We start from the raw sequence: 14,425 nt of genomic DNA, 5'->3' as shown, positions 1-14,425 counted from the left end.
AATTGTAAACAAGAAAAACCATAATTCTGATGACAAAATATATCCTGATTTCCTGGAATTATAATACCCACACATTTTCACCAATTTTGTAATTATCTGTAAGTAACATAAACAAAATTATTTGACTATATTACACTAAAACGAGTTATAAAAAATAAAAGAAAGGACAAAACAAAAAATTCACTATGAAGATTCGAACTCTAGCTGCCTGCATAGACGTTAAGTAGCTTAACCACTGCTCCACACCAAGCATGCTGTGGAGGTAGCTCAAATCAATGCTTGTATTATGGAGTTAACGAAAGCAGCGCACAAAGGTTTTCAGTTCACCTTAAGGGACTCAGAAAATTTTAACTGTTTAAGAGGCCAGCCAGTTTCATTTTGTCCAAGTGTACACGACACTATAGAGTTCAAAATATCACACATTAACACACTGTAGAGAGAATGAATTTAGAGCATATACAACATTTACAAAAAGAGTGGTTCAGAGCCATATGTCACTATAGTGTGTGACAGAGAGTGGGTTCAAAGTGTGATGTACTAGAAACTGTAGATTGAATGAATCCAGAGCATCTACGAGACTAAAAAATGGGTTCAGAGCAAGCACGACACTAGAGAGTGCATGCATAACATGTACTACAGTACAGAATGAGTTCAAAGTAAGCCTATATACCGTAAGACAATGTAGAAAGTAGGTTCAAAGTATATACGAGAGTATACTATAGTGACCAGTGCATGTATTAATTCGAATATTTATCAGCATATTAATGACAGTACAACATAATTATACATATACTTTAACTAGATTCATTGTTCCTATAGCAGAGGAGTGAAATATTTATGTGACATTGCTTAGCATCACGCTGCCAGCAGTCAGAAGAGTCTATTAGTGAATATTTACAAGTACTGAAGTTGATGAGTAAAAATTGTAATTTTAAGGTTGTTTCTGCTAACCAGTATAAGAACAAATAAGTCAGAGATGCCTTCATTCGTGGGTTGAGAAATCTTCACATCTGACAAAGGTTACTGGAGAACATGATCTAATTAGAGACTATTTTTGATCAGGCTAGGGTGCTAGAACTGGCAGAATCAGTCTGCCTCTTATATGGCATCTACAACAACAACTGCAGCATCCAGTAATACAAGGGATGAAAATGAAGAACCTTAGGAAAGTCATGAATCTTCAAGTGCAGCAGTGACAAGAAGTGCTTTTCTATGGATATTTATGTCACCCATGAATAGTGTGTCCTGCTAGGGAAGTGACTTGCAGATGGTGGCAAAAAAGTCACTATCAAAGAGTGTGCAAGCCAAAAACTTGGGGAAATCAACAGACTTTGACTGCTGCAGTACACATGTTAGTAATGGCTACCACACCTCACTATCTTCTAAGGGCGATGGTAAAAGAGCAAGTGAACATCATACAGCTAATGTTTTAGTGGATACAGGAAGCTCTCTAAGCTTTATTAATCAGTCATTTTTAAAGAAGTGCAGTTTACAGATGATGCCCTATTACGGAAAGGTGACTATGGTTAATTCCTCATTTTCAACTGAGGCTGTAAATTTTGAGGTGAAGGGGCATGTCTTCAAGACATCAAAATTTAATCATGAGAAATTTATGTGCAAACATACTAATAGAACATGATGTATTAGGGAAGTAATTTTCAATGGGAAGCAGCCTCCATTACGAATTTATAGACTAACTGTAGCAGGAGTACCCTCTGTCGCATTGTTCTCGAATATGAATACTGATTGTTACCAAATCTAGCAATATTCTATGGAGGACTACAAGTTCATAGCTCCGGAAGTTGATCATCTACTTGCAGAAGGATGATTGAACATATTGTGTTGGATTTATAATTCATTCATGCTCTAGGTTTCCATTTGCTATACAATGTGCAAATTTATCAATGACTATTGTCATCACAAAACTTAAGAAGGTCTTTGCTGTTTTTGACAGAGGAACTTCATTCATGTCACAGTAGCTAAAACTGTTTTTTGATGTCACAAGGCATAGCTACAAACAGGACTTCCTTCTATTCGTTCATTATTATGTACTTCAACAAATGCGACACCATATGAGAGAATGTTTTCTCATCCACGGAGATCATGCAGTGGTGTCTATGCTCACGTGGTTAACCAAACCTGGGCCTCTCTTAAGGAAGAAAAATGCTCGCATGAGCAAGTATGATCTGGTGGTAGAAGAGGTGGAGCTTTTAGAAGCAAATTCAGATTATGCATACACATGTTAGACTGGCTGAAGGACGAGAGACTACTGTCTCCACTGGTAGCTTGCTCCCAGAGGCAATTGTCTAGCCCGAGAATAATCTGAAGTTGAACTTTAAGAGTTAGAACCAGCAACAGATCAGCTACGGCAAACTGCCAGGCACGCAGATGAGTCAGGAGTTGAAAAAAGCAGGAATACACTATAGTTGTGTGAAGAACTGCAAGATCCTAAGGTAGGAGAGTCAAAAAGCTTAGTGTCATCAAAGGGTAAGGTGCCACTCTACCTCTCTGACTACATAACAGATGTTTAGAACAGTCATGTCAAGAAAAAAACACATGAATGACCTTGCATGTGGCAACATATGACAGCATGCTACCTGACAGTAGTCATCAGCTTCTGTCGGTCACAAAGAACGCAAAATAGGGATGGGCAAATTATGCTTTAATTTTGAATGCTTTGTAGTAAAATAGTTTTGATAGTTTTTTTAAATTATTTTATTTATCGTGTGGTCATACATTGTGGTATTTAGAATGGAAAATTATATTTTACTATGGGTTTCAGAATCAAAATTTAAATTTTACGATATGTACGTAATTAATATATTTATAGAAAAATGCCATTTACAGAACTGTGTATATAAAACTTCTGCAGTATTATATTTTTTAAATTTAATTCAGCATTATACTGTTTCAAAATTATACCTGTACTTGAAGAAGCCTTACCAAATTCAAAACAACGTCTTCAAAGATTTCTGAAACCAATCTTGTTATGTCTCAGAATACATTATTTGCAGTGGCAAGAAGAAATATAGCCCACATATTATCATATGATAATCTTGATCTTAAACGTGACTTTGTTAGTTTCATTAATGAAAGGAACTGTTCACCTCCATACTGCCAAACATAGAAATAATTTGAGCTGCAAATTTTCGAAGTTTTGGATATTCTGCAGAATTTAATGATTTGATGCAAAAGCTAACAAGGGTGTCCCAATCAGCTTTTTTATATTTATCGCTTTGAAATATTTCGTACTGTCATTTGATACTGCTTCTTTTAGTAACAAAACGTTTTTTTCATATTAAGCACATAACATGGTTCTGTGCATAAGAAATCAACAGCACAATCAGACTGAACTTATTGTACGACTTCTTGCTTGCCTCTATCGTGACTGTATGTCATGAGCAGGGAAAGGATTTATATGTAAATACATATTTACTTATAAAGCTAATATAATTTATATTTTGCATTATCTTTATGTTTCACAATGTGTAGGGTTGAAAAATCCTACTTTTATTTTCCATATTTTTCCATATTTTAGAGTTTAGTACATATTTTCGTTAATTTCCATATATTTTCCATATTTCATATAAAACAGTCCATATTATATTAGGTTTAACAATAAAACAAAACAAAATTCCATTAACTTTTAAAAATACATTTCAACAATAGAGATTTAAACACATGTTCAGTAATCCCTTTAACATCAGAGTTATTTGAAAATTAGCAGTCCTATCAACAATGGGAAAGTAAGTTACAAAACTGTATTAATTTAATTTAAAATTTTTAACAGACTTCAGTTGTGCAGCTCAACAGTTAAATGCCAGTCAGAGTACACATAGGTTCAGTTTTGTAAATCATACTATAAAGACGGTAAATATGCCAAAAGTACGTCATTCAGTCAATTTAAAATCAAAACTAACAAGTTACATTTCAGAATTTAAAGAAGATGGTTTATCAACTGACAATAAAATATTATTTTGTAATTTGTGTCAGTGTGCAGTATCATCTACACAAAAGTTCCTGGTGCAACAACACATTACAACTAGTAAACATCAGGCCAACAAACAACTAAATTCCAAGCAGAGACAATTGTTTTTAACACAACCAACAACATCGAATGTAAGATCTGAGTTTAACATCGACCTGTGCCGTTCTCTCATCTCTGCTGATATTCCTCTCTACAAACTAAAGAATAAGGTCTTCAGGGAATTCCTTGAAAAATATACTCAACATACAATCCCGGATGAGTCAACACTTAGGAAGACGTATGCTCCATCCATCTACGATGAGACAATACAGAAGATAAGAGATGAAATTAAAGATAGTTCAATTTGGGTTTCCATTGATGAGACTCCCGACAAAGAAGGTAGACTTGTTGGTAATGTAGTTATCGGTTTGTTAAGTGAACAATATTCTGAACGAATTCTTTTACATTGTGATGTTCTAGAAAAGTGCAATAACAAAACTATAGTTAAACTGTTCAACGAAGCTATGGGTATCCTGTGGCCAAAGGGTATTATGTACGATAATGTGTTATTCTTTATTAGCGATGCTGCCCCTTATATGGTCAAAGCTGGACAAGCATTATCTGTTGTATATCCTAAATTGACTCATTTTACTTGTGTGGCGCATGCATTTCATCGTGTGGCAGAAGTGGTCAGAGACAATTTCCCTAAAGTAGATTTGTTGATTTCATCAGTGAAAAAAGTATTTCTCAAAGCTCCCAGTAGAGTTAACGTGTTGAAAGAAATGTACCCTGAAATTCCATTGCCACCAAAGCCAATTTTAACTAGATGGGGTACATGGCTAGAAGCAGTTGAATATTATGCCGAACATATAGACTCTATTAACAATGTTCTCCTTGCATTGGACTCTGAAGATGCAGTCTCAATTGATACTGCGAAAACAGTTACCTGTGACATAAGTGTGAAGAATGACTTAGCTCACATTCAGCATACATTTTCATGCATCATAAAAACGCTCAAAAGTCTCCAAAATAGGCACCTTTCACTATCTGAAAGTTTTGAAATTATAAATAGTACTGTGGAACAACTGAATCGTGGTAGAGGTAAAGTTGCAGATGCAGTAAGAGCTAAGGTGGACACTGTACTTTCAAAAAACCCTGGATATGAAGAACTACAAAAGGTTGTTGCTGTGATGAGTGGTGAATCAACAGTGAAGATTAACTTGGACTTATCCCCAGCAGACATTGTGAAATTGAATTATGTACCAGTTACTTCTTGTGACGTCGAACGCTCTTTTAGTCAGTATAAATCTATCCTCAGAGACAATAGAAGAAGATTCACTTTTCAGCACTTGAAAGAAATGTTTGTAACCTATTGTTATGGTAACAGACAATAAAAATTGTGTTTTGTTGAAACTACATTGGAAGATAAGGTACGTCCATTATATTTTTTGTTTAGTTTGATTAAAATGTACCAATATTTAACGTACATAGTCATTTTTTTATAATTTTAAGTCCATATTTAATTCCATATTTTGGTAAAAATCCATATTTAATTCCATATTTTGGTAAAAATAACTACATATATATTTACATATTTCATATATTTTTAGTCCATATAAATCCGTTCCCTGGTCATGAGGATGTTGAACCCTTTTCCTTTTCTCGTTCTCCACTGTAACCAGCATGCTCCATGTGCGACCTAAATGCACGACATGCAGTCAGGCAAGTATGCACAGTGAATTACATCACCGGTCTAGGATGTTTATGAATCAGCAGCATTAGCTAGAGGAGGGAGTGATTATGGTATTGGTATCGGTATTTTTGTATTGTTTAATGGTTGTCAGTAGTAACGAGTTTGTTGACTGGCATTTTGATTCCGTAATCATATTCTTGAGGAATGAAAGCCCCAGTTCCATAACTGGTTATTTATTACATATTCCAACCTTAACATTTTGGCAACAGAAGTTCTTTATTCATACATACCAATAAGTAGCACAATGCCAATGCACATGTAGCCCTTGTAATCCTGGTTCACCCAGTTGTATAGGTATCCCATCACATTGAAGTTTACGGTAGAGCCCACGCGAGCAAAACTTAGCTGCAGACCAAACACCATGTTCAACTCCTTGCCCTTGAACCATAGCACTGCATAGTTGTTTTGAGCTACAGCCAGGGATTCTCCTCCAATCCTAAGACACAAAAATCGAACAGTGCTGTTTGCTAAATCAAGGCTTTCACTATTCATGAACATACATTAATTCATTCTTTTCATAGATACTCATACATGTTTGGGAAAGACAGTAATGAAGTCTCTCTTTGGTTTGTTTTCTAGGCTTGTCAGGCAGCTGTTAAGGACTGGATGTTTAGTAAACGCGAGAAGGACTGAAGAACAATTGAAGGTTACACATACTCAAAGATTTTAATGAAAAATACAAATAGAAGTTTGTCTTCTAAACTGCCACGACTAAAAAAAAAATACAAAAATTGTTTATTGAACTGCTAACTGAGCACTATGGCGTGAAAGATTTCCTACACTAACTTGAGAAAGGGGTGGACATGGATCCCTCTTATTCTAGATAGTTAGAGATAGATGAAACTGCAAAGAATTTATTTGTGTGAATCCAAAACCTTATTAGAACGAGGGGCTTGTATTTTCAGATCTACTATGGCACTAATTGAGCTCTCTTCTTCCGAATCAGTTATTTAACAATTCTGCACAGAGTGCAAGGTTGTCTATCGTGAGTAGAATTGGTGATAGCAAGATAGTACTTGGCAGGATGTTACATTGCAAAATAAACAGAAAAATTCAAGAACAAACATGTCATATAGGTCTATAATAAATATTAAATATACGAGACATTCTTGAAAATGGAAACAACAAACAAAATAATTACCTGTACCTTATTTACAAAAGCAGATAAATGGCGCTACAAGGGAACTGCCAGATCGTTATTATCGCCATCGTCATCATATCATCCTCACCGTCATCATCATCATCATCATCTTGTTCACTCATGTCAGTATCAGATTCACTGTTTATATTGAGATTCTGAACAATGTCATCTCTTGTAAATTCTTTATGAAAGTCCCCTTATTGTAGCTTTTCGGCATGTGCAACATGAGATACCCAGTTCTCTCGCAATTCTGTCAAATGCTTTATTTGTGAGCTCCACAACATTCGCAAAGTTGAATTGTATTATTTAATCGTGCCACTTCTTAACTGTTCCAATACCTTTTAACATACTGATTGAGAAATACAGTCACAGCTGTTATATTTTAGTTTGACAAAAACAAGGTTTGCTGTGTTCATATTAGCTTCAAGGTTAATGCTTATCTCGTCAGCTGAGGGTCATACAAATATGGGATTTGGACAGTCATCTTTGATAAAAATAAAAATAACACTTTTTCATGATATTATCAAAAAAAGTGCTATTTGTTCGTGTAAAGCAATAAATAAAAAAAGCTTCTTTACAGCAAGCTAGCACATTTCATAAATTAGACAATGTTGCAGCAATTTCTGTGGCTGATTGCAGAATAGTGACCACACTTATAGCACAGACTAATATATACAGTCGCGCAACTCATACGTATAAAATATGCCAACATTTGACAGCTGGCGCGACAGTAGCCCTCTAGTGGCAGGCAAGTTAAAAGTGTGCATACGACATATGATAACACATTAGAAAACGGGTTTTGCGTAATTTATTTTATATTTTTATGCTATACAGTAAGTGTATATGGCTCTTATTAATTTTACTTTAGAATCCTAGAAGAATTTCACACGCAGTTAATCTACAAGTTTCAGAAGCTGGGAATAAACGTAATTCTTTCTCCTCCTTACAACTGAATCATGGCCCTGATCACGTATCATGGTTTGAAATAATATAATTGTTCGTACGTGGACAGTTAATTCAATTCATTCCTAAATATATTTATGAATCATTGGAACTCTATATTTCTTGTGAGAAGAGTCAAAATTAGTAGCTTCAAAATTGTAGGGTACATCGCGTGAACTCCTCTCCCTATTACCTGAGAAATTAACTATTTTCCATACCGCAAATTGGGGTAAACTCGGCCGCTGAAGTAAACTTGAAAATAAAAAAGGGAGGATTTGAACCTTAATATGGCAGACAATGATTTATGAAGTTCATTATTTTTCCATTTCTTAAGAACCGGTATTTCCTTTATTATTTTGAGTCACAAATAGTGCTGATATTATGGTTTAAATTTTTATGACAAGTTTACAGCATTTTACATTACATTTCCAGTTCTCACACATAAGCTTAATTTTAACTTATCCTACCTCTATAATACGTAAATTACATGCACTTACTGTTAATATGACGTAGGTGAGAACAAATAAATGAACACACAATTTTGTTGAAAAAATTGTAACTTCAATTAACTCAGAAAATGTAGGCCTAATTTTATTTTCAGAGCAGAAGTGGTGTAAGTCAAAAATGGGTAATGATTCTGTAAATTACAGCGCAAAGTAGCAGTTAATATTGAATTTATTTAAACTATTAGTAGTCAGTGAATAGCACGAAGGATATATTAATTGCTACTTTGCGCTGTATTTTACAGAATTTTTACTTTAAACCTCATTACCTAATTTTGACTTAGACCACTTCTGCTCTGAACGGCTCAAATAATCACTGGAAATGTAAAATAAACACCAAGAAGAGTCATGCAGGTTTTCTTACAGAAAAGATTGCTTTTTATATTAAATTAAAAAAAGGCTCTTTTATTTCTTGAGAACTTAATACGTCTGCCACATGAATCTACACCAACACATCATAAATTTATCGACACAGTCTGGATTTATTCAAGAAATGAATACTTTGCAAAAGGATTACAATACTCAATGAATTCTTGAAAAATTAACACCATTATTCCTAATTGAATGCAATATAACATTCAACTTTTGAAAAATATAAAGAAAAAAACACGAATAAAAAAATTATGGAATTACTTGCATTAAAAACAAAAACTGTAGATACATTATCCAAAATTGGAATGGTTACACATTTACACATAATGATCTCTGCAAAAAAATAATATACTGTAACAGGTATTCACTTTGTTTTTATTTACACTCTCCTTCCTGACATACAGATAAGTAACTGATAACTAATAAATGTTTTATAGAACACAATACGTAGACTACCTACAATATGGATTATTGGTTATGACTGAGTTATGATTTTCTCTTGGTCTTTAGGGAATCTGAAGAACAACAAATTCGGAGATTTAAACTTGTTACTGCAATTTTGTGTCATTGCACACATTGCCTTTATTCCGACGCAAGATTAAAATGTTATTATAACATCTTGCATCCCTTTAAAGCACGTGTTGGCTGAATAAGACTGTATCAACCCTATGACCAGTGCCTTGCCTGCCGCTTGGGCGCTAGTGTCGCGAATGTTGGCAAAAAAAGTGTTGAAGTTGCGCGACTGTATATATTAGACTGTGCTTATAGCTCTGTCTCATGTCCATAGTTGTTCTGTGTCCACTACAATGACCCTACTTTATGATCAAGATAAAATAAAAATATGATTTGTTCACTAAGTTTGACACTATCATGGACTTAACCTCCAGGATGGAATTTATTTTACAGTTGATCCTAGATTTCTGAACAGACAAGATTTGCTATGTCAACTGTCATCACAAAATCGAAATGAAGCAAGAACCAAGTTCTATGTAAAAGTCAGTAAAAGTGCATCTGAGAAAATGTTTCTTCCATGCACAAATTTTCCACTGATTTTCTCCTTTCAAGGAAGGCCAAGATAAAATGAAGCATTAAGCAGAAAAATTGAATGAGAAAATGCAAATTAAATGTTGTGTGACTTTAAGAATATCTACATATGATTTCAATATGAATAAGGAAACCATATCTATGGCATTGAACAGCAACCTCGTATTTAAAAAAAGAATTTCAATTTTACAGGAGCGAGGATAAACATTTCATATCTTGATAATGCAAAAATGTCTGACATAAGGGATATTTAAGTCTCTTCTTGTGAAGTTTGTATCCATGGCTTGACGTAAGATGTGTATGCAGAGGTTCGGGAAGACTTCTTTGATAAAAATAAAGTATAATCTCTCTCTCTCTCTCTTTTTTTTTTTTTTGACATACGAGCATGCTGTTTAACACCATAGATATGCAATATTTTAAATTTAGGTAAAAGAAATGTCTGTGTATGGTTTATTTCTCATAGTTCGACATAATATCAGAGACATGATTGTAGTAAATATGCTAAAGGCGTCAAAGAATCTTCCCGAAGAAACACAAAATTCTTGGAATTATAACAGGCGCTGAAAACGTGGTCTTAACAGTTACACTTTGAAATGAAACCTCGAAGTATTAAAGCTCTCGGAAAATGAAGAAACAGCATCTTCAGAAAGGTCTGAGTGTCAACGAACCAGGCATCTGGTTTTTGCTCTGTGACAATGTTCTAATTCAGAAGGAAGAAGCTGTACAAAAGTTTCTGGTTAGGAAACAAATCTTTCGATTTCCTCATCCACCAAATTCTCCAGATTTGGTGCTCTATTTCCTATTCCCAAAACCAAACTTGCTGCTGAAAGGAAGGCATTTCAATATCGGATCCATCCACGACAGCAGGAAGAGGTGTCCAAAATAGAGACACCACAAGTTTATCCAGTGCTCAGCTGCACATGCCATTCACTGCATGAAAACTATAGGAACATATTTCGAATAAGGAAAAACGATTTTCAACTTAACTTTCATTACCTCTTTAAAATTAATTGGTATTATAGTTATTTATCACTGTATGCATTTGATTTTAGAAATGGAAACTTGCAGAATTAATTTCAACGAAAAATTATGCAATATGCCCTCTTAGATAGAGATAATTCCTATAAATCTACAACATGGGACCCTAGCTTAAACTATCTCCTAAACGAAATACTGCTGAAAACTTTTAAGGGAGGGACAGGAAATCATTACATCCAGCTGGACTTCAATTGCAAACATCGAATAAGTGAAATACAGTGATAATTTTTAGTAGGTTATTTTATGACGCTGTATCAACATCTTAGGTTATTTGGCATCTGAATGAGATGAAGGTGATAATGCCGGTGAAATGAGTCTGAAGTCCAGCACCGATAGTTACCCAGCATTTGCTCATATTGGGTTGAGGGAAAACCCTGGAAAAAACCTCAACCAGATAACTTGCCCCAACCGGGATTTGAACCCGGGCCTCTGGTTTTGTGGCCAGATGCGCTAACCGTTATTCCACAGGTGTGGACTACAGTGATCATTCATACACTTGAGGTGACATGACCAAATTTGAGAAACAAATACAGAGTGATTCATATAAAATGGGTGGTTTTTAAAATCTCCCTTATTATCTGACAGAATCTGCGAAGATGCACACTACATTTCTAAATGTAAAGTATATCTGGGAGAATTGCTTACCTTCACAGTAGATGTTCAAAATAATCTCCTCCTTCCTGTACACACATTCGTACCTGTTGCTCCATGTTCCTAGCAGTTTGCTGCAACATTTTCTCGTTAATGCCACTGATTTCAGTGATTATATTGTTCTTTAAATCATCAATTATTTGGGGTCGATTCCTATAAACTCTATTTCTAAGAAAATCTCACAAGAAATAATCTGGTGACGTTAAGTGAGGTGATCTGGGTCTGAGTGGCCACACATTTTTTAGAAATTACTCTATCACCAAAGTAATTTGTAATTTGTGATCTTCTGTGAACCACGTGATGTTTAAGATGTCAGGTAGCAGCATGATTAAACCCAGGAACAATGTGCAGTAACGAATATGGAGAGACACAGTATTGGCCAGTCAGAGAATTGGAACAACAGGATCTTTGATAAACGAAACTGGCAAGCATCACACATCTCGTCTGGCCAACATAGCAGATGATGTTACAATCTGTCTGCAGCAATCTCCTCAGGAATTATTACGGCGTTTGTCTCTAGAGGTGGGGTACTCCTAGTCCACCTGTTTAAGAGTGGCAAAGACAGTGAAAATGCAGCCATACAGAATTAATGTTCATGAGTTGCGAGAGCCATATCATGAGAAACGAGTTCATTATTGCACATGGTTCCTGGGCTTTATTATGGGGTTACCCGACATCCTAAAGATCACGTGGTTCACAGATGACCACAAGTTACTTTGATGCTAGAGCAATTTCTAAACATTTTTAGTTACCCAAATCACATTACCTAACATCACCAGATTATTTCTTGTGAGATTATCTTAAAACCTGAGTTTATAAGAATCAGCCAGAAACAAGTGACGATTTGAAGATAAGTATCACTGAAATCAATGGAATTAATGAAAAAATGTTGCAGCGAACTGTGAAAAATATGGAATGATGGGTTGGATGTGTGTACAGGAAGCAGGAGATCATTTTCAACATCTACTGTGAATGTAAGCAATTCCCCCAGAGATACTTTTCATTTAGAAAGAAGGTGCACTTTCGAACTTTCTATCAAACAGAAATAGGAAGATTCTAAAAACCACCCGTTTCATATGAATCACTCTGTAAGACAGTAACTGGAAAGTTTAATGTAGGGCAGTAATTCAGTAAGAGAATATGGGAACTTCCTCAGAAACAAAATTTCTACACCTCTCTATGTCACGACTTACATCATACAGCCACTTAGCAATATTCAGTGAAATGCAGTGGAACTGAATTTCTTACCCAAAGATAAAGCGTCCCACAACCATGAGCCAGAATGCGTTGAACACTCCTCCCAGAGCAAACACGATCTGTCCAATAACCACAAGTGTTGCATATATAACAGTACCAAGGCGAATGCCAAACACTCTGGAACAGAAAATGTAACAGGATTTACATTATTTCAGTAGTGAGTGAGTGAGTGAGTGAGTGAGCAAGCAAGTAAGAAAGTAAGTAAGTAATAGCAGTTGACGTGGAGTAGTTACCATTACCATTAACCATTTACCACAATCATATCTGCTACCATTTCTACATCTACTACTTCTTACGGCTGCTAAATCAGGTATTAAGGTGAACTGGGTTGGTCGATTAGCACAGTGGAAGCAATATTGATAAATGCAGTACTTCAAACAATATGGTATATATTCTGACTGAATGTATAACAAATATAATAACAAGGTACAATGAGTTGATTCTGATGAATTAACAAAGATGCATTATGGAAAAACAAAATAATGATGACATATAATAGTTACTGAATCTAATACTCTTAATAGCCGCCACTTCTTACAATATTGCTATCAGGCTACTTCCTATACAATGCCGTATATACAATTTAGCTTCGACCATTAACAAACTCTGTCCACACATCTGTACAAAATGTGGCGTATAGTAATGAGAGGAAGAAAGAATAACCATATGATGAAACCAGCTAGTTAATCTATTTCCATTTAATCAAACTGTTCACATATAAGATACATCCTTGCGATCTAGAACTTTCTCTACAATACCTCACAATAAGCACGTAACTTCCGCTTATTCCCAAACTGCGTACAATTCTATCTGTACTCTGCATAATCCCATATGCAACACTATATTCATACAATCGTCGATTCTCAAATATTCTCGACAATACAATCCTGATGACTATAACCATAAATATACCAACTATATAATTCTCACTATATTCTTCTGATATAATCTCTGCCGATAATTAATTCACCAAATATATCCTTCACAATATTGTCATAATCCTCAATGACTATTGATTTACCAATACAACCTTCACAATAACCATATTCTTATCCCACGAAGATAACCACAATACACAATTACGCTGAGACAGATTTTTAACAGTCTAAATACTGTTTCCCACATCTAACTGCAGCTAGGCATATTTCTAAATCTATCGCAATACACTAATAGACCTCCACAATATGCCTCCTGAATTCCGAGTCACATGGCAATCTAACTCGACTATCCAGCTGAGCTCGGTTCCTCCTCTCTTACATACCCATAATTCCCTGCTGGCCAATAAAGAAGGTAGGAAAATGCCCACAGTATACATGCCATCCTAGTCAAATGAGCTGTGGTAGGCTGTTCTGGGAGCTGAGCCGGCATGCACAACAGCAGCAGTAAAAGGTAAAGATATCCCCTTGCACTCCATAGGGAGTATGGGAACATGGAGGGAAACATTCATGCTTCCATATTCTCGGCACTAGAATAAGGTGGTGTGGTCGGTACCACAAGCTGACAGCCTTTTACCCCCGGAAAGGCTCAGTATTAAATTTGACAGGAGGCTGAGTGAATCCCAAGGCCATTCCGAAAGTTTGGTAACTGGAAAATACTGCCATAACCTGGGATTGAATGCAGGATCTTCCAGTCCGTAGCCAGTTGCTCTGCCAACTAAGCTAGCCAACTGTCTAATAATAATAATAATAATAATAATAATAATAATAATAATAATAATAATAATAATAATAATAATAATGTATCTGTATAATTCATAC

General features: G+C 35.3%; 1 protein-coding gene across 3 annotated transcripts in view; it reads right to left on the bottom strand.

Moving 5' to 3' along the window:
- LOC138696290 (lysosomal dipeptide transporter MFSD1-like) overlaps positions 1-14,425 on the bottom strand; it is a 46,978-nt gene that overhangs the window by 19,526 nt on the left and 13,027 nt on the right. For 2 of the 3 annotated variants that reach the window (XM_069821035.1, XM_069821037.1), the window contains exons 3-4: positions 12,660-12,785; positions 5,951-6,156 (exon numbers count right to left, since the gene is read on the bottom strand). In XM_069821035.1, the coding sequence (XP_069677136.1) occupies positions 5,951-6,156; positions 12,660-12,785 (332 nt within the window). The remainder of the gene's footprint in view (positions 1-5,950; positions 6,157-12,659; positions 12,786-14,425) is intronic. The other variant, XM_069821036.1, reaches the window with a different exon arrangement.

This window comes from Periplaneta americana, chromosome 3 (assembly GCF_040183065.1).
Source record: "Periplaneta americana isolate PAMFEO1 chromosome 3, P.americana_PAMFEO1_priV1, whole genome shotgun sequence".
Taxonomy (NCBI): Eukaryota; Metazoa; Arthropoda; class Insecta; order Blattodea; family Blattidae; genus Periplaneta; species Periplaneta americana.
The sequence above is the reverse complement of the archived record's forward strand: the minus strand, read 5'-3'. Positions and strand labels throughout refer to the sequence as shown.